The sequence below is a fragment of the Gossypium arboreum genome, chromosome 9, assembly GCF_025698485.1.
Source record: "Gossypium arboreum isolate Shixiya-1 chromosome 9, ASM2569848v2, whole genome shotgun sequence".
Classification (NCBI taxonomy): domain Eukaryota; kingdom Viridiplantae; phylum Streptophyta; class Magnoliopsida; order Malvales; family Malvaceae; genus Gossypium; species Gossypium arboreum.
Window position 1 is genome coordinate 68158661 of NC_069078.1, and position 21659 is coordinate 68180319.

At 31.2% G+C, this 21659-nt stretch overlaps 3 protein-coding genes across 6 annotated transcripts; 2 read left to right on the top strand and 1 right to left on the bottom strand.

Annotated features, from left to right (window-relative positions):
• The first annotated feature begins 2301 nt into the window (after positions 1-2301).
• Positions 2302-4148, top strand: LOC108456220 (uncharacterized). 2 transcript variants are annotated; one of them, XM_053019374.1, is made up of 4 exons: positions 2305-2425; positions 3397-3536; positions 3693-3749; positions 3840-4148. In XM_053019374.1, exons 1-4 carry the CDS (start codon positions 2409-2411, stop codon positions 3935-3937), a joined length of 312 nt encoding a protein of 103 aa, XP_052875334.1. In that variant the 5' UTR covers positions 2305-2408; the 3' UTR covers positions 3938-4148. The 2 variants fall into 2 exon arrangements, with proteins under 2 accessions (XP_017610304.1, XP_052875334.1); XM_017754815.2 differs by having other exon boundaries at positions 2302-3536.
• A 7508-nt stretch (positions 4149-11656) lies between these two features.
• On the top strand, positions 11657-14012 carry LOC108457494 (peptidyl-prolyl cis-trans isomerase CYP19-4-like). The gene is made up of 7 exons (XM_053019170.1): positions 11657-11951; positions 12227-12305; positions 12806-12853; positions 12945-12968; positions 13183-13365; positions 13487-13562; positions 13655-14012. Exons 1-7 carry the CDS (start codon positions 11877-11879, stop codon positions 13791-13793), a joined length of 624 nt encoding a protein of 207 aa, XP_052875130.1. The 5' UTR covers positions 11657-11876; the 3' UTR covers positions 13794-14012.
• A 4464-nt stretch (positions 14013-18476) lies between these two features.
• On the bottom strand, positions 18477-21134 carry LOC108454431 (inositol 3-kinase-like). 3 transcript variants are annotated; one of them, XR_001866717.2, is made up of 3 exons: positions 20050-21134; positions 19648-19842; positions 18871-18928 (listed from the first exon to the last, which is right to left on the bottom strand). XR_001866717.2 is itself a non-coding variant. In XM_017752891.2 (2 exons), exons 1-2 carry the CDS (start codon positions 20908-20910, stop codon positions 18674-18676), a joined length of 1116 nt encoding a protein of 371 aa, XP_017608380.1. In that variant the 5' UTR covers positions 20911-21134; the 3' UTR covers positions 18477-18673. The 3 variants fall into 3 exon arrangements, 1 of the variants encoding a protein (XP_017608380.1); XR_008271089.1 differs by having other exon boundaries at positions 19599-19842; XM_017752891.2 differs by lacking the exon at positions 19648-19842 and having other exon boundaries at positions 18477-18928.
• Between the last annotated feature and the right edge of the window lie 525 nt (positions 21135-21659).

Sequence of the window (21659 nt, forward strand, 5' to 3'; positions counted from 1 at the left end):
ATTCAATTCTCCAATCCTTGTTGCTCAGTTATTTAATGTGTTGAATCATAGCTAAAATACTCTTTCGAAGATTATGGCTCAAGCCAGTAAATGTCCATCAAGAATGGCCTATGTTTTCTGCCTACAAAGCTGACCTGACTCCAGCAAACCTGTAAAAACCCAACATCTGGTGACCATTTTTGTCTTTAAGTATACCTCCATCGACTGTGATGAGAACCTTGTTTGAGCATGCTCCATCAGCATTTAGTTTCAGCCATCCTGGAGGAGTTTGTCGCCATCTAATTATCCGAACTAAGTTGAATAGTTAAAGGAGAAAGTTATTATTATATCAATTTTAAAATTTATCATTGTTAATCAATTGATAATCGACAATCAAATAGTGAAATATTTATTTTATAACTTTTAATAGTTAGATAATAAAAATTTATTAATAATTAAATAACTATTAATATAATCTACTTTAATTTTTTATCAATTCACCACAAATAATTAATAAATATTATTTTAAATGAGGCTTGTAGCCAACGTTGCCCTATGAATAAATGAAAATGGCCCCACAGTGTTGCCTAATGATTATTGCGTCATTTTTATGAGACTATTTTTTCCTTTTTTTTTTTGGCTCTCAAATGTTTTTAATATTGGAAAAAATTTAAATATCTAATAATCATGAATTAAAATGTGATTTTATAAAATAAGAACCACTCTTTTGTATTGATATGTTTCAAAGACTTTGATGACAGCTCTAATTCCCAAAATACAACAATAATTCGTAACAACTGTAATGTAATAATTCATATATTTATACTAATTGGATATACTGGTAAGAATTTTTTATATTTTTCATTTAAAAATTAAAAATTAAAAATTAAAAATATATTTTAAATTAAGAATTTTAATAAATAGAGTTTATAGGAGTAAAGATTATATGAAACAGAAATATTATCTATTTTCAATACTTTAATGACCACATCACCGATAAAATTTTCATTTAAATTTAATTTTTTTAGGATGAAAATACTAATGTGACATTAAACTATTAAAAATAGTACAAATAATATAACATCTATATTTCATATAATCTTTTTCAAATTTATAATATGAAATATTGTATGGATTAAACTGATTCCTTTTATATACACAAGTAAAAACCAAACTTTTATTTTTCTAAAATGGTTAGTGGTACACCACTTCAAAGGTATGCCAGATATTTAAGATGAGTTGATAAAAATATTATGTTGAAAAAGTAAGCTGATGGATTCAAATATTTAAGATGTGAGTTTAGTGCAATTTATTTTTTAATTTTATAAATATTAATTTTTTCTGTTTAAATATTATGTAATTATTGTATATGACATTAAGTACATAATATTAAAATATAAAAATTAAAAGTATTTAAATTGTTTATGTCTAAAATTTTAATAAAAAGAAAAAATTGAAAAGCAAAGAGTATATAAATTTAATATATATTTTAAGAATTGTTTATGTAATTTTTTTGAAAATATATACAAATAAAATTAGTAAATATTAAATAAAATAGCATATTTTTATTAATAAATTAATAAATATAGATTAACTTAAAGATATAATCTAAGTTAGAGAAAATTTGAAGTTAATAATTTAGAGTTAAATTAAAGTTAAACAATTAAAGATATTGATGTTATTATATCTATTCTTGTCAAAACACATGGTAAATCAAAATGGCATTCAAACAGTAAGCTTGTCACTAGCAAATTCGAAGGTCATCTATAAATTCTCCCTTCCGGGACGATCATCCTGATAAGTACAGGCCATTTGTTGCCCGGGTCTTAGAGTCTTTATCAGGAACATGAAGTTGTTGGTTGCCAAATATCACATGAGCTCAACTAGACATTCATCCCACACGTTCCATAATGATGACTTAATAGTAAGTCCAACATGTTTACATGACTTTACACGGAACCCTCGAACTCCAAAAACGAGGAAGAATGAATCGACTCTCCAAAATACCAAGCCTACACTATGCTAATTCACCTTCAACCTTCAGCTTCCATACTCTCCTCATCTTTACTCTGGCTAACTTTCGGCTCTCCACCTCAACCGAGTGAATTAACCTCAACAGCAATCACCACATTCTCCTATGTATTTTTTTTTTTTTTTTGGTTATATCATTGTATCTAGCAGATGTGATAGTGAATGGAATTTGTGAGGAAGCCTTAAAGCCTGTAGGACACATAGCATGTTCATCTCTTTGATTCGGCCACCTAAGTTGACTTTCCATATCAAATTCCACACCCTCCTATTCCTATATGGCCCGGCGTTCAACTTGGCTTGGACCACGTATCCATTTGCCTTTTTTTGTAGTATTGGCCATCATTAGCAAGTGCCAAACCAATCGATTGAGGTAAGTTGAGAAACCAGAGAAAGGATAGATGAGCTCAGACTCCAGGTAAGCCCGCCGGATTTGACTCCTGTTTTACATTCTTTGATTCGTTAATTGCACATTAGATAAGGCCATACATACATACATACATACATACATACATACATACATACATACATACATACCTTTTTTTTTTCTCTGATTCGAGTTAAGTCAATTGGATTTCTGAATTTGGATAGTAATTCAAGATTTTAAATATGTGTAACATCTAGTTTCTGTTTCTGTCTAACTCTGACCGACGACATTGACCGGTCCTCCTTCCGTAGAAAATTTCAAGGTATTATGACGCGCCTTGTTGAAAATTCAGTCAATTTTAATAATATTATATATAGATATATAGATAGATGCAACCATCGACTCCGCAAATTACCCAAAAATCAAATCAACCAGCAGAAGAGTTTAAGTTAAGATAATATGAGAAACTCAGCCCCAATTGCTTTACTCATCATTCTATTATTCATTCCAATCCAAGCAAGAAACCATCCTCTACCTTGTTCTACTTCATGCGGAGATATCCACAACATCGGATACCTGTTTCGCCTCAAAGGAGACCCACCCCACTGCGGCGACCCGGACTACGAGCTTTACTGCGACAACCACAATCGAACCATCCTCAACTTCCACGCCGGACTCTACTACGTCAACAACATTTCCTATGACCAACACCTTATCCGCCTCGTCGACATCAACTTAGCCGCCGGAAACTGCGGTTTGCCCTACAGATCTCTAGGATTAGAGGAAGTGGTGGGCGATGGTCGGTATTATAGACAGTATTTTAGCCCGCATGCCACTTTCGTGAGATGCTCAAAGGAAATTAATAGTATGGGTAGCAGCATGGTTCCCTGTTTGAGTGGGAATACGTCTCGGGTTTACCTTAATTACACTAACTACATGTTGTATGATTCTGATATTACGAGTGATTGCGACATCATTGCCATGGTCCTCTCCGATCATAAGGTTGATCAGTTGCCATCCAGTTATGAAGAAATCCAGCGGACACTGCAGTTAGGGTTTGATCTGAGATGGGCAGTTGAGTGTATGGATTGCAGGGCAGATGGTGGTTATTGCCAGTTTCCAACTCAAGAATCCAGCCGCTTTCACTGTAGCAAGGAAGATGGTAAGATCTCTTTACTCTTCTCCCTGTTTATCCGCCTTTACACAAGCTTTTCATACCCATATTTATGGTAAAGCTTGAAGATAGCATGATGTAAATATACTTATATACACTAAACGTTAATTTGTACTGATTATGAATTAATATTTGCATATGCAGATTACGCTACCCAACTTTGGAACGCCATCTTGTTCCTTGCTTACGTCTTTGTAAACGGTAAGGTTCCCAGATTTGGTGAAATCAAAGTAGTTGAAATTAACTCCTATTTATTTCCATGAACTTAAATATTGTTTTATTGTTCTGTAGGTCTCATACTGTTTTGCAGATACATCCTAGCTCCCCTTGTTATTTTTGCTTTTGTTCTCCATAAATGCTTCTCAAGCCGAATCAGGATCCCTCGATAAACTCAACCAAATTTACTCTCCAAGAAAACAAAAAAAATTCAAATTCGTTCCGGTAGATATACACTTTCTTTCCGGTAATTTTGTAACTATGTAATCTATATCTATATTATATATAAAAGTTGGGATATTGTAACATTTCCTACTTTGTAATTTTATAGAATGTTTATTGTGATACATGTACTTTAAAAATATCCAATACATAACTTAAGTATCTATATATGTTGCATTATCGCACATTTTCATAAAATGTTTAATGTGATTCCTAAACTATCAATACATGCACATGATGAGAATTATAAGTTTTGAACTCAAGATATCATGATCTTCACTATTTCAACTTTATCATTTTAACCAAAGTCACATTTAATTTTTGAATTAATTTTTTTAATTGTTAAATAAAAATTTTCATTCACAAAATAAGTGTATCATAATTTAATTATATTTATTACAATATTAGTGTAAAATTAATTTCTTATCCGTATGACATTTACTAATTTAGTTATATGTATCAATTAAAATATATTATATTTATTTCTTAAAATTTATTACAAAATTTATAACATTTCAGAAATAATATGATTAAGAAAGTAAAAAATAAAATAATATAAATGTTTAATTTTTAAAATCTATATAGTTTGTACAGTTTGTATTCTGATAAATATAAGTTAAGAATAAAAAATTTAATATTTAAAATAAACTTAAATCAATTACTGTGATAATATATTTAAAGTTAAATAATTATAATATATTATTTAAAATTTTAAAAATAAAACAAAAGTTCATTATGTAAAAGTATTATATAAAAGTATAATATTAATATAACCTTAATAAACTAATCTGATAGTAGATTTTTAATACTAATATTTTTTTCATTTATGAATTATAAAATGTTTATAATACTACTTAATTTAGTTTTGTGTGATTATAAATGTATAATTTTGAATAATGTTATGGAAATATTAAATTTTGACAGAACAATGTTAAAATAATATTAACACTTACTATTTATTCTAATTAGATTTATTGAACATTATGTATTGAAATTTACTTTATTTATTTATTTAAAATCACTTAATATAGTTTTTAATATTTATTAGTTAATCATTTAAATATAATAATAAAATTTATCAATTAATTGAAATTATATGTTAAGTATTAAAACCATAGAAATTAATATGCTTTTCTTAATTTAATAAAAGTAATGTTTTATAAATAAAAAAGGAAAAAAAACATACAATTTTTTCATAAGTAATTAAATTATATAGTTTGGAAATATTTTAACTAACTTTATTTTTATTTGTATAAGAAAATATTACTTTTATACATATATATGGCTTTGTTATACTCTTTAGTAGAGCGAGACACTTGACAAGCTGTATGACGGCCCACAGCTCACTCCTTGCGATGCACCCTTTGCTAGGCCCACCAAGGCATAATCGTAACGTATAACCTCTAGGACATTGATGTCAGAGCAAGACAATCTACGACACTAGTTGGACCATGCAGTATGCATCATAGCCACATCTAGCTTGTAACGACACTAACACCTAGCCAGCCCATGTAGGACATCGTACGATTTGCCACACAATACTACAAGACAAGGGATGACCCACTATATAAGCCTAGGTGCATGAGGGTCCAAGGATCTTCTTCCTCTTCTCCTATCATCTTCGTCATCACCTATTGCCCTTTTTCTCCTCCTTGCTCTTCTTCAAGAGCTCCTCCTCTCTCCTCCTCCACTCCACCAACTCTCCACTTAACCTAGGTGACCCAATACTTCCCTCCACCACTACTTCCTCATTGTTGGTGACTAATATCAACAATCGGTGCAGTGAGTGTGGATCAAACTGCCAGGGCTCATTCTTCTACTATCATTTCTAAAAATACATAAAACTGAAACCAAAACCTTCAGCAAACCTAAACACAACCCTAGAAACCTCATCTGCCTGCTCAGCCACCCACAAACCGAAAGCAACAACAACACAACCAACAACATTATTCACTTCCATCGGGGACATCCTCGTTTATTCCATGCAACGCCTATGCCTAGCCCTCATACTATTAGTACATGTAACACCTCTAACCCGTATCCGTTGCCGGAATAAGGTTACGAGGCATAACCGATCAACCACCACATAAATCATACATTTGTGCAATCATAATTAAAATCCATTCATCTCAATCACTTTGTCCCTTATAAGGTCCTACGAGACCTTAAAACATGCTTAGAAGTGGTTCCGGACTAAACCGATAACATTTACAAACTTTGAGAAACTTATAAAATTTTCAAACTTTTAAAGGTCACATGCCCGTGTAAATAGCCGTGTTCCTCACACAGTTACTAGACACGCCCGTGTTACAGGTCGTGTGAAAACAGGGCATACATGCTGACTTGTACCACAAGACCGAGGACACGCCCGTGTGCCATGGCCGTGGGAAAACTGGGGAGGTTATTAACTTGGGTCACACGGCCGACCACATGCCCATGTGCCAGCCCATGTGCCACACATTGCCAGTAGACACGTCCGTATGTCTAGGCCATGCTAAACCTGTAGGGTATACTAACTTTAATTTAAAGAGAACCCTAAGGGACACACGGCCGTGTAGCATGACCGTATGTCACACATGGCTGAGACACACGCCCGTGTGGACAAAAATAGGCCATTTGAAAAACCAATTTGCCACCCTACTCATATGTATACAAAGCAACCCATATGATACCATTTCAATACATATTTTAGCAACCAAAACATGCTATTCCATTCACACATCACGCCATCTATCCATAACCATTTCAAATACTCAAATCCATATTAAAAAACATACCAATTTAATATGCCAAAATCATCAAGACCTACTTAACTCCTAAATAAATTTTCTAACCTTTTTATCAACTAAATCATGTTTCTTAAACATATCAAAATATACCAACTTCCAAGCAATAATACCATAACATATAACTATCCAAAAAAGCATCTATACCACCATTCCAAGCAAGCCAACACTTAGGACATTATATACATCACATGTATCATTTATCAAACATATAATTCAAGCCAACTTAAATGGTCATAATCCAACATTTACAAGCCAAATCTCATGGCTATAATCACAACTCAAAACATACCAAGATAACAATAGCCTATACATGCATATACCAAATATACAAAGCTTCAAAAGTACCAACGAGATGATCGATAATGTGATGATGTTTCACGACGATTCCCGAGTCCAACCTAGTTTCGATAATCTATAAAACATGGAAACAACACACAAAGTAAGCTTTAAAAGCTTAGTAAGCCACATAAAAATAAAATCATCATATGAACATTTGCATATTAATTCAAATATGCTAAACATAGCTAATCACATACAAGTTCACAAACCTTTATCATTGAACACATATTCAACATATTAATCAAATTCATCATTTACTTCACCTTTCAGTACTCATATGAATCTCGTACGTACCTGAGTCACTTAGCTCATTCACATATTCTTTCTCAACTTGACTTTGCCAGTTGAACCATTCAGAATCGTTAAGGATACTCGAAAATCACATAACCTCGAACAATGTCATATCTCAGATATGGTCTTACATGTTATCACATATCAATGCCACTATCCCAAACAGGGTCTTACACTAAATCGATTAACGATGCCAATGTCCCCGACATGGTCTTACACATGATCTCAATACAATGCTAATGTCCCAGACATGGTCTTACATGTAATCACATCTCGGTAACCTAATGTCATGACATCTGTATCCTATACTGTTCTTAAGGTTCGTACAACTTTCGGATATCGTAACTCTGTCGATTCTTGCTCATAATTGCTCGTTCAACATTGATTGCAATTCAATCATAATAAAAAATATATAATTTAATGTAAAGACGTTTATTTGAATATGAACTTACCTCGTGTCAGAATAGAGGAGCCAAATCGACTATTCAATAACTTTCGACTTCTCCCGATCTAAATCTGATTTCTTTCATTCTTAATCTATATAAATTCAAAATTAACTCTTTTATTCCTCAATTCATTAAATTTCATCCAAAACACACAATTTAGGACATTTTATACATTAACCCCTATAATTTCAGATTTTGTCAATTTAGTCCTTATTTCATAAAAACATAATTTACAACAATTTCAACTAAACCCAAGCTATCCGAATATCTATAGGCTCCATAACAGCCCATATTTATCAATATTTCACACATTTAACCACAAATTTTACACTTTTCACAAATTAGTCCCTTTTATGTAATTTTACTAAAAATCACTTTACAAAACATGATAATCTATCTACAGATACTCATTTTCCATCATCAAACATTCAAGAACACACGAATTCATCAATGGAAACTTTCAAAATCATTAACCACTTAACGATAAAATTAGCTCACGAAATTTTCATACATATATATTCACATGCTATAAACACCAAAAATAATATTAAAATAATTTTACAACCTCGAATTTGTGGTTCCGAAACCATTGTTTCAATTTAGCTAAAACCGGGTTGTTATAATACATACCCACCACTATAGTACTATGCCTACCCCCACCAAGCCAATAACAGTGCCCAGTTCATTGACCAAACCTCTCAAAACCCACAATTGGGTCCCCAACATTTCATTGAAATGCAAGAAACAATGAAAATATTGGAGGCCTAACTCTCCGAGGAACAAAGGCTATATCAAGAACAGCAAGAGCACCAACACTTGTTGAATCAAAAGAATGAAAACAAAATGATATATAGGATCATTGAAGAGCTTAAAGCAGTAAGGATCCTTTGAGATTAGACCGCTCAGCCTAGGAGGAAGAGACAACCCAATCCTTCCTTAACAGACAACACAACTGCCAATAAACACATAGAAGAGGGATTCATTTAGACTATATTACACTTCCACATAACATGAAATGTATATCTAGCTTATACACAAATCATGCTAGTATTAGAAGGATTAAATAATTACATATGCAACAATTCTAATTAACAAGACCAATATTCCAAATCATCATATGTGACATATATATTGAACAATCCAAAATATTTGTGACTAAAACAAGATATATGTTAATACCAATGAATAAATAAAGAATAAAAATAAATTACATCTTATAAACTTGAAGAATCAAAACATCAAAATTTCTTTAACTACAATGAAGAGTTTAACAACACATGTTAAGAGAAAAACAAGAAATAAAGCAAAAATAAATCAGAGTTAATCAAAGTTTGTCCCATCCTTATGATCCTAAAAATGTGTATTTTTAGGCTAAAAATAGAAAAGACAAAAACGCCAAGTCAAATTTTAGCTTCAACCTAACAGACTTGCAAGCCATTTTTGCAATTCTTTAAGTGTCCATAAGTCTTTTGCTTTGCTGCTTCATAAAGTTGGTAACATTATTTCCTCTGATTTGGATTTTATTATCTTTGACATCATAGTTACACATTCAAAACCTACTTTAGTGGTGCTTTACCTTTTCACTCTTTTACACTTTTGAAATACTAATAAAGAAAAAGGGTGTCAAAAAGTAATATCTATTCCTCCTGTGATTAAAATTTCAATTAAGCTTAAGTATGGGAAGCATAGAGAAGACATTTGCTGAGGTAGGGGGCGAAACTAGTTAAAAGAGATGAACTTGTCAATGTGGAACTTATTGTTGTTGGGAATCGACCCGATTAAGCAACGAATAAGTAAAAATAATAGAAAAAATTGAAAAATTGAACACACAAATATAACGTGGAAAAACCTCTCCAAAGAAGATAAAAAATCACGGACAAAGATAATTTTACTATAATGGCAAATGAACGAAGAGTACAAAAGATGGAGATAAAAACTAAACTTCGAAAACCTAAAAACAAAGAACCCTCAAAACGTAAACACAAACTTCTCTTAAAAGTGTTATGAGTTCTAATATCTAATGTGTGTGTTTTCTAAAGTTGTAAAAGAGCCTATAATCAAAGTTTGATTGAAACAAATAACCAGAGTTCAATTAAAAAATTATTTCTCAAATTTGACTGAAACAGGAGTCATACTTAACAGTTGCAAATCTTGATCAACGATTGCACAATAGAACTTGGTAGTTACTTAGAAGGCAAAGATGATTTCCCATCTAAGGGATCAGCTCAAGATGTTCAATGCAAATATCAAGAAGCTGGTGGAACTAAAGAAGAAAGTGATCAGTTCTCTAAAGATTTGGAAGGAGCAAACTAGTAAAGGGAAACCTTTGAGTCCCTTTTAACAATAAGAGCGACTGAGATATACATCAAATCCCAGCATTTATCTAAAGAATTTGGTTAAGATATTGCAGTTGGTTAAGATATCCCAGCATTTATCTTAAGAATTTGTTCAAGTGCATTTTTATTGTTTTACATTTCCATCATTTGTTAACCAAACTGTATGGACAATATCGTGCCTCCTGTGTTGAACTTGTTTACTAGTTTTAACTATTACTCTATTGTCATACTATAATGTGGCAATACCAATAGATCACTAAAAGCATTCCATAAACAAGCCAAATTCGGTTGTTAATTTAGTGCTCTATATTACAGTGTGATGTGTTATTATACTTGAATATTTAGTTATGTTTCCCAAAAAGGGAAACTATGCGAAGCTTATTTATAGGTTTTTTTTCTCATATATATCAAACCCAATGTTTATTTTGCAAAAATTGTATCTAGGTCCTCTAGTCACCAACTTCACTCACTTTTTCTTTTCTTTTCAGCTTTATACATAATACTGATTGCAATTCCTTCTTTGTTCAAGTCATCTTGGAAATACGTCCTAATTCATCCATGTAGTGTCAAAAGCGAAAGGTTTTAGTATTCGAATAGTACTTGACATCTGAAGAGTTGTTATCGGGGATGGTAGATGAAACTCCAAAATGAGGAATATTCTGCAACCTTTTTTCTCTACAAGTTTGCCTGTGCACGTAAAGATTGATCTCAACTCGTTTGCAACATGGCAACAACCTTAGTGATATATCTTGGAAGCTAACACTTGGGAGGACCATTCTTCTATCCATTCCTTATATATTAACAGAGAACACCTTTCCTTCAGCAGATTTTCAACCATCTCTTCCTTGCAAACCACCACTAAGACATGATTTTTCACCTTTTATAGTAGGAATATAAATATATATCCAGTTCACCTTCCATATTGAATTGCATGGAATGGACATAAAGTTCCGACTTCAAAGCTGGAACGTGCAGGATCCAACTTTATCCTTCAATCGTTTAAACTCATCTATTTCACCAATAATTGAAAACCTCATACAATTTGCTAAATAAATATGCTGTTACTTGTTTATGGGTAAACTACTCACTGAAGCACGAAGAATTGTTTAAAATTTAGAAGGGTTTATATAAAAATATTTGACTTTGAAAATAGACTTAGGAAAAGAAGTTAGATGGTTTTAAAATTAATAATATTTTATATTATATAATTTATAACACATAAAAATTAAGATAATAATATATGATATTATTGTACTATAAATATTAAAAATATTAAAGATTAAAATATTTACAATTTTAATAAATAAAATATATAAAATTATTAAATTTTAAATTAAAAATAATATAAATGTTTTTAATTTTTTAAAATTAATAAGATAGCTTAAAATAGACTTAAATTAGTTATTGAAGGTTTAAGATAAAATATTAATTCCATATATCTGGCCGAATTTGCACAGGCCATAAACCCTATGTTGAGATATATGAGAAAAAAAACTATTTTACAACAGGGTTGAACCCACCAGCCAATGACATTCAACCAAAGCATCCATCCAACTACGTGGCGCACGCTCATTGGTTGATCAGTCTAGCTGTGACGTCCTTTCCCGTATATAGTTCTTCTTTACTCCTCCCTGCTTCAGTCCATAACAATAATCGCCTACGAAATTTGAAACACAAAAGACCAAAGAGATGGATAGATCAAGATTGCGGTTTCTCACCTTGCTTTGCACTTTGGTTCTTCTTGGATCTCTAGCTTCTACTCAGGTTCACTTTTTGTTCATGTTGTGGGTTTTGTTTTAGGTGTTGATCCGTGAATAAAATGTGAAAGTCTCTTTATATTTTGATAAGATCTTCTGGGATTTTTCTGGGTTTATTGACCGATTGTTTAATTATTCCGTCTTTCTTTGTTTGTTTCACTTAATTTACTGAGCATAAGATTGGTGGTATATTTCTTTATAATTAAATAGATGAATTTGTCGATAATCAGATGTAATTAGTGAATTTCGTTATTTGATGTGTTTTTTTCTTGGAATTTTCAGGCAAAGAAGTCCAAGGAAGATCTGAAAGAAGTTACTCACAAAGTTTACTTTGATGTTGAAATTGCTGGAAAACCTGCTGGTATGCTTCCACTTTTGTTACTTACGGATTAATCCCGTCGGATCCGTGATAAAAGCTTAAATGCTATCCCTTAAGCTGTGACATGAATTGTCCAACAATGGTGTATGCGGAAATGTTTCTTTGAACAATTTGCAGATAGGGATGGATTTTTCTTTGGCAAGGGAAAGTATAGGGGTTGTTCAAGGATTGAACTCGGAACTAGTGTCAACTGAAAACTTTGATATCAAGTTTTCTATCACTCCATAGATTTAAATAGTAAAGAGTGGTGAAAGTAACTTAGCTTTCTATGTACCGTTATTTTCTAGAAGTGGGTGAAAGCATCCTAGACTTAGTGCCTTAAGAAGAAATGAAGATTTAGTTTGACAGGGGGAGAGAACTTTAATTGAATCATTTCCGTATAGATTTCTGGATAGAAGTTATATGTTGCTTCGCATTATAGCTGCTTATGCTTTTCGGTTTAGAGTTAGACAGCTCAAAGATTACTGAACTATTGTTCTCAGGTCGAATTGTCATGGGACTCTTCGGGAAGGCGGTTCCAAAAACAGCAGGTATGATGGTGGTATGGCTACATTAATGGCTGTAGTCTGTTATTGTCCTAGCAGTTATTTTTCTAATTGGCTTAAACTTTCTTGTATGCAGAAAACTTCCGAGCACTATGCACAGGTATGAGTTACTTAATCTCTTTGATCAACCTTTGTTAATGTAAATAAAGATGTAATAGCTGTAGGACTAGGGAAAACCATAAGCGACAGTTGTTGTTGGGAAATGAAAATGAAAATAAAAACGAAACTGAAGGTTCACTAGCCTTTTGTGAATGGCTCCTTAGAAACTTTTATTTAAAGTAGAGCCTTTTTTTAGATTGGGTTTTCTATTACAGGTGAAAAAGGTGTTGGAAAGAGTGGGAAACCTCTCCACTTCAAAGGAAGTGCTTTCCACCGGATTATTCCAAACTTCATGATTCAAGGTGGTGATTTTACACTTGGTGATGGAAGAGGTGGAGAATCAATCTATGGTGAGAAATTTGCTGATGAGAATTTCAAGCTGAAGCACACTGGACCTGGTGAGCCAATATGCCATAAATAATATCAAGTGCAATAAATAACTTAAAGAAAGACTGAAATTTTAGGACAGGACTGAACCCTTTTTTCTTCTTTTTTTTTTCCCTTTTTTGTGGAATATAGGGCTTTTGTCAATGGCAAATGCTGGTCCCGACACCAACGGCTCACAATTCTTCATCACAACCGTGACAACCAGCTGGTAAATAACAAGACGATCGCAAACAGTTAAAGATGTTTATAGTTTTCAGGTTTTACATTGTTGGTAACGATTGGCTACTATTTATCTTACAGGTTGGACGGCAGACATGTTGTGTTCGGAAAGGTGCTGTCTGGAATGGACGTGGTTTACAAAGTCGAAGCGGAAGGAAGGCAGAGTGGCACACCCAAGAGCAAAGTTGTGATTGCTGACAGTGGTGAACTCCCTCTGTAATTATCAAAGCTCAAACTTGGGTCTTTTCTTTATTCCAATTAAGTCCATGATAAATCCTCCAAGATGAACCTTTTTTTTTTTTTTTGCTTTTTTGCTTTTTTGTCCTAGCAGACTCGGTTTTGTCCTAGCTGATAGGAATCATATCTTTCACTTGCTCTATGATATGTTATGCGTAGCCTTAAAAACTTATAAGATTTGGTTACTGGGTGATTACAAACAGCCATGAGTTTTTCAGCCTCTTGAGACTCGTTTAAAACTTGCCAAACTGCAAGAAGCTTTGTCAATCCCAACATCTGAGTCTTCAGAGACATGGGTGTAATGAGTTAAATAAATTGGCTATACTAAACATATGTAACTCATCTTTCTTTTTTAAGTATTTTAAAATTATCTTTTTAATTATCTAAAAATAAAATCAATCTCTTTATTTAACCTTTAAATAATTTTAATATATTTCATTTTTTTAAGAAACTATCCAACGAGTAACCAAACTTCCTCTCGCCACTATTGAATTAAGCTCTATGATATTCCCACCATCCCACTATCAGTAAACCCCATCATAACCTTCAACCATCACCTCCGTCATAGCCACCATACTGCCTAAGCCACAATATCATTATATTCTTAACCCATTCTCCCATTGTCAAACAACCAACATCACATCACCATCATGCCCCCTAAACCGAGAGCCACTCCATCAGTCACCATCAACTCTCAACTCACCATACTAACTTAAACCCAGAAACAACAACCCACAGAAAGACTACTAATAAACAATAGTCAATAACCAAAAATTATAAATTAGATACTAAAAAAGATAGGGGGAGGAGAATTGATCGGTGCCCTTATTTGGACCAGAGAACTGTCTGAAAAACGAGCGACGACAGTGCAAGGACAACGATCATTGGGAAGCAGTGGTGTTTGTGGGAAACCAATCAGGGAAGAGATGGAGAAGAATCGGTTGTCGGCAGCTTAAACAAAGTCCGAATACGTCGGCAGCAAAACAACGACCGTTTTTTCCTTTTCTTTCCTCAGACTCTGCTAGTAATAAGGATATTCATTTCTTAAAATATCTCATATATGTAGGCAGAAATAAGAGAAAGGGTCAGATTTATCTCAACAGGAACAAAAGTAACAATATTGTTTATAATGTTACGACAACATATATAGTAAGTAAAATCATACGAAAAGAAAAAGAGCAATTAGCCCATCCTTGAGAATTGGTAAAATTTTTACTTATTTATTATTTCCTTTTGTAGTACTTTAATGAAAGAAATCCTTTAAAGTTGATGTACAATATATGCTTCAATAATTCTTGGTTATCAAATAATTTTGGTATAATTGTGGTTAATCCCTCGCATGCATTCATGTTATCATAATTTTTTTTTTGTAAACATATTGATTAATTTTCAATAATTAGTCAATGTCCCTGAATTAATTTGATCAATGGCCCCTTCACTGTGTTGAGTAAGAATTTTTTTTAATAACAAGATGTCTTTACCCGAATAAATTTAAACAACTTTTTAACACACTTTTTAAAATTATATCAAAATAGATTTAATATTTTTAGATAGTGTTCAAACAATTTTTAAACATTTTAAAGACTAATTCATCAAGAAAATTAATTTTAACAGATATTTAATTTTTAAAATATTGTTCCAAATACTTTTTTTGAAATACTTTTAAAAGAAAAAAGTTTTAAAAATTTAAAATATATATTTATTTAAAACTCTTATTTCAAATATAATTAAGAACGGAAAGAATTTAAAATTGTTTCTAAAATAAATTTTCATATATTTTAAAAATTATTTTAAGCATATCATTAAATGTTCATTTTTTCCTATATTATAATTAAATACCTAAATTTTTTTATTTAAAATGATTTAAATATAAGATTTGAAATTTAACATTTAATGATTTTAATTTAAATAAAATTAAACAAAAATGAAGTATTTAATCTAATATATACATTAATCTTAAAATATAATTTTTAAAAACGTTTTATATTTTCTAAATAATAAATGAGAAACCAAATTAAAAAATTAAAATTTTTAAAAATATATAAATAAATTGATATTAAATCTTAATTCTTAACCTATTAAATTAAATTATGTTAATTTCCAAATAATTTATATGATATATTTCTATATATGATCTATCATATCCCTAAAGTTTCTACATTTAGAAAAACATCAATCTTAATTACATTAAAAAATAATTACATTTTTATAAAAATTCCACTTATGAAATTAATAAATAATAACAAATAATTGTTGTAATGTAATACATTAAATACAACCATTTAAAATGCAATAAATAGAATAAATACCAAAAAATGTTATAATATGTACTATATTCCTAACTAAATTGCGGTCCCTAAAATTTAATTTAAATATTTTTATACATAAAAACGTAAATATTATTTTAACATATTAATTTAGAAAAATTAAAACTCTAATTATCTTAATTTAATTAAATATGCTAAAAATTTAGGGCATAAATTTTAAAATAAATTTAAATATTTAAGTTAATAACAAATTGAACTATTTTCATCCAAAATAATGGATGAGAAAATTAAATAAAATTTTGCCTTCAAGTCGGATAAAAATGGTTTTTGCCCTCAAATTTAAATTAAATAAAATTTTAAATTCTTTTATTTGAAATTTAATTGTAAAATATATAAATATTACTATAAATTAATATATTTTATATATTTTATTATTTTTAAAAGAGATGAATCTTAAAATTATACATGAACTTTGATTTAATGTGTAATTTGATACACTAACTTTGATTTGGTGTAATTATACACATAAAACTTTGATTGTAATTTAAATGTATAAATAAAACTTTAATTTTATTCAAACATACACTTTTAAATAAATAAATACATCAAATTATTTTTATATTGGATAAATTATTATGTATGTAATATATAAACATAAAATAATGTTATATCAATAATTATGTTAGTAATTTGTGAGAAATTGATCCAATCAAAATTTCATGTGTAAAATTACACAAAATCAAATTTTAAGTATAAAATTACACATTAGATCAAAGTTTATTGTAAATTTGAGATTTTATCCTGTTTTGAAATAGTAATATGAGTTATTTAGATAGGTTAAGCTGTTAGGCCAAGTCGAACCCAAGCTAAGGCCTAGAATTTTTTTAAATTCAATTCATAAATAAGTATATTTATCAAATGTTTACAAAATAAATTACTTTTTTTTTTCAAATATAAACTTTCAGAGGATATTATAATAGAGATTTAATTATGCGAATCCAAGAGTTATGCAAGTGTGAATGGAGAGTGCTCTTAAATAAATACATAGAGAGGTGAACTTAGCTGCTGATATTTTAGTTGGGTTGATGAAAGGTTCTCTCGTAGGCATGAGAATATTTTATGTTGCTCCTCCACAGGTTTATGATTAGTTACGGACAGACAAACGCGTTATGACATCCAACCCAGATTCTATTTTTAACTTATAATTGAAACTTTTATATCTTGTTACCAAAAAAAAAAATCTTTTCATTAGAGTTTTGTTTTCACTTTTTAAAATTATTTTATTTATGAAATGGTGAAAAATTTGTAAAAAAAATATAACATATTTTAATAAATATGCACAATCGATCTGTGTGAAACACAAATTTTGAAGTTTTATTGTGATTAAAATTAAAAATTTTTAAAATTTTAAGTATTAATATGAACACATACATTGTTATTGTAAAAATCTAAATGGAATAAAAATACATATTTTATGTTTTTCTTTTTAATGAAGATAATTTTATTAACTATGTACGATCATGTTAAATTCGGTAAAAATTCTGTTTCTAATAAATTTTAAGATTGATTTTAATTTTGAATTCCTTTCGTAATTTAATTTTTAAATAATTTTTTTACTAATAAATAAAAAGTATTAATTTCATTTCAATAAAGTTCATTATATGGATTCTATATTAACATTTATTCAAGTAATATATTTAGAAAAATTTTATATTATATTTAGAGTAATATATAAAAATAGTCACTTTTGTTTGCCTTAGGTTACATTTTAGTCACTTATGTTTGAAATGTTACGTTTTAGTCACTTATGTTATTATTTTGTTACGAAATGATCACTCTATCGTTAAGTTCCTTTATCTCTCTAACGGTAATCCTAAGTGACAGTCCAACTAGATTTTAAGTGCCAACTTAGATTTCTAAATAGGATGAAAATATATTTTAATTAATTAAAATTTTCAAACCTAAACCTTAACTAAAAGAACTGTTCATATATTGAAAAAAGTAAGAGATGAAGAAAATTAAAAAGAAGAGATAAACAGTTCTTTTAATTAAGGTTTAAGTTTAAAATTTTAATTAATTAAAAATCTATTTTATCCCATTTAGATTAAAACGTATTTAAAATATAGGTGACTAAAATATAACTGAACCAAACAAAAGTAACTATTTTTGTAGATTACCCTTATATTTATAAGATTGAGTTTTAACAAAAATAAAACAAATTTAAAGCATTTAATGTAAATAGATTCTTAAATAAAAATTTAACAGAATTCATAAACACATTTAGGAAATTGTACATAACATATAACCAATTTAAGACAGTATTTTTATAAATAAATTATAAAATTATAAAATAATTTTAATTAATATATATAATTATAACCAAATCCGTGCATAGTGAATTTATCAAAATATTTGCAATTCTCATGTAAAATTTTGAATAGATACCATATCAGGCAAGCATTCTTCCTAATATTTACTAATTTAGAATATGCCATTGATTTTCTGGGCAAACAAAGCTCTAAGAGATTTCTTCACTCTCCAACTTTATTTGATACAACAGCCCCAAACGGAAAATGCTCTTACTATACTCGTATGCTTAATTTGATTTATCATAAACAGAATTTAGTAAAAACTTTTGTTGCCCCTTATATTGAGGCCGGATAACCTGCTCTACACTCCCCGGTGATCTTGGCAGATCCCGTCGACATTCCGCCGAAACTAATTTAGATGAACTAAGGGAAGCATGGAACTCGTCATGCCCAGCCGGCTTTGTGAAACTCACCTCATCATCTCTTCTCTCCAACCAGCATGTACCCTGCACCTTCCTTGTTTGCACCTCCTCCTTAATTCTCTGGAATGTCAAAAAAAGAGAATAAAAAACCACCTTATGAAAGAAGCATACACCAGTTTTATATCCGAACCAACACAATTTCGTATATAAAACATCGTTAATATTCTTCAAGTCTAGAAACATAGTGTATAATCATTTGATCCAGATAAAGAGAGTAAAAGCCAAGTGCCTCTATGCTCAGGGAGCTAATTGCTTATGAATAGCAGCACATAACAAGTTCCCTAAAAATAACAAAAAATTAATAGGAAGCAGATGTGTTTTTTTTCAAGACTAAGACATGTCGATTGGGAGTAAGTCTTTAACATGAATGTCAAGTCATAAACAAAGCTCAGCACCGGATAATAATAACAACTGAATGTCTTTTATGCGAGAGAATTGGTGAAGGTTGAGATATACCTTGACATTTCAAGAATAAGAATAATACCAACTGAAAGAACTTCACAAGAAATGTTTTGGCAAGCAATTTTAGAAATGTCATTTTGTAAAATCTTCAATCAATCAAATCATCACCTCATGGTAACAATAGCACAGAAAGCAAAGGGGAGGAAAAAACCCTTTAAAAACACACAAAAGAAACCAGGCAGAGTTTCCTAAGGAAAGAACTTTTAAGTTACAAAACCCAGTTTTCGACATGCAACAAAACAACAAAACCAAATGAAAGTATACATACGATGCATTCATCCACACAATGAAGCTACCACGGTCAACTGCATATTTACCATAGACTAAAATCAGGATCCTATATGTTAACCATGACAAGAAACCTATAATTCCTTTCCAAGTACAAATCATTGGCAAAAGTGCAGCAGCATCACTGCATTATACGGTCTGCCTTTCCCATTTACCCCCAGCTTCCAACACAGAGATCCACATAATTCACTCCCTTGAAGAATATTGCTAAGCATGCACTTGTGCTACACAAATGAAACTTTCAATCAATGCACATTTCAAATTGTTCCATTTACCAACATAAATTTCATCCTAAGTTAAAGTCTCCAAAATTCACAAATTTTCAGGGGGAAAAAGAACATATATGAAACAGTACCTAAATGTCAACTAAAACAATTTCATATCAATGAGAATAACATAAAAAAATAGCCTCAGAATATGAAGAAACAAACCTGCAACAATCTCAAGTCGAACTTAGGGAGACCAATATGAGCCACGGTAAGCGAACCAAAAAAGTTTCCCACCAAAGCAGCATCGGGAACAACCAACCCATGGACCAATCCGCCGACAAACCCACCCAAAAAACTATCTCCGGCACCTGTTGGATCAATCTGGTTTGCCCCAAAAGGCGCAATTTTCATCTCCCCATCTTTCCAATAAACTTCACATCCATCTTTCCCATGGGTTACCACCACACAACACCATTGCCTCACTTCCTCAACCTCCATAAACAGTGCCTCGTCCGAAGAGGCCTTCAAAAACTTTAATCGCGGTAACAAATGGTAAAACCCACTCTCTTTTAACCGCACAAGCTTTACCGTCCCGTTTTCGTGGAAAGAACGGATCAAAGCTTGGATATCAACGAAAACGGCGTCGCATATCTCCACCATTCTTTCCAGCGTTTCCGGTAATATCTCCCCGCCAACCCCAACCGCCATTCCGAAATCGAACTTTCTATCGGGTAGATCCGATGGATTAATCGGATCGCAGACTTCGACCCGTTTCAAGACCCGGTCCTGATGAGCATTTTCGCTATAACCCTGATCGAAATAGGCGTGGAAGACGGTGGTTTTGGAAGTGGGGACGACGATGGGGTCGTGATTAACAGGGTATTTAAAATCGACCCCAACTTTAGAGGTTAAATGGAAAGAAACGGAAAGGCCGGTAAGGACGTTGGAGATGAAAGAGGCTGCTCCACCAAGGGTTTCGGCTACGACGGCGCCGCCTTGGAGAAGGACATCGTGGCAGTAGTTACCGACAATGAGAACGCTTTGAATTGGGGTGTTTGGGGTTTGAGGTATGGAGGTTACCATGGTGGAAAGAAGGTGAAAAAGAAAAGGAGGGAGCTTTGTTGTGGTGAGTTCTGGTCTGAGATCATGGAAGATGAAAAGGAAAACAATGGAGAAAGGTTTTAAGAATTGAGGGAATCCATTGAAGAGAGAGAGAGATTTAGAAAGGAAGACAAAACAAAAATCTAGGTGTCAAGATGGGGAGGACGCGCGCCAGATACTGGTTTATTTGAGGCTTATTTATATATATAGGTAGCAAAAAGGCCAAAAACTACACACCAATTAATAGAAGAAAACAAGGGTTATTTCACATTTCGTCTTTAAACTATCATTTCAACTTTAAATTCATCCTTCAATTCCAAAACCTCTTCAACGCATCCGTTTTGTATAATCAAGTCTCTTTCTCAGTGAATTTATTGTATCAAATTGTAAATATGTATAGATCAATGAAATTTCGAATAAAAAGTAAAAACATTTCCCCATTTCCTCTCAAGAAAATTGGAGCAACTTAATCTTCCTTAATTTTAAAAGTGAGTAATCAAGGATAATTAATTATGGTGTTAATATTTTTCAGCAATTGTGCATAATTTTGATTGGTATAATAATAAATTTAGCTCTCAATGCTTACATATTTTGTTAATTTGGTCTTGATTTTTAAAAATTCAACAAATTTAACCTCAACATTTATACATTTACAAAAACATTCCAGGCTAAATTTGTTTAAATCATGATTAAATTGTTAGAATGTGTAAATTATGAGAGCTCAATTTGTT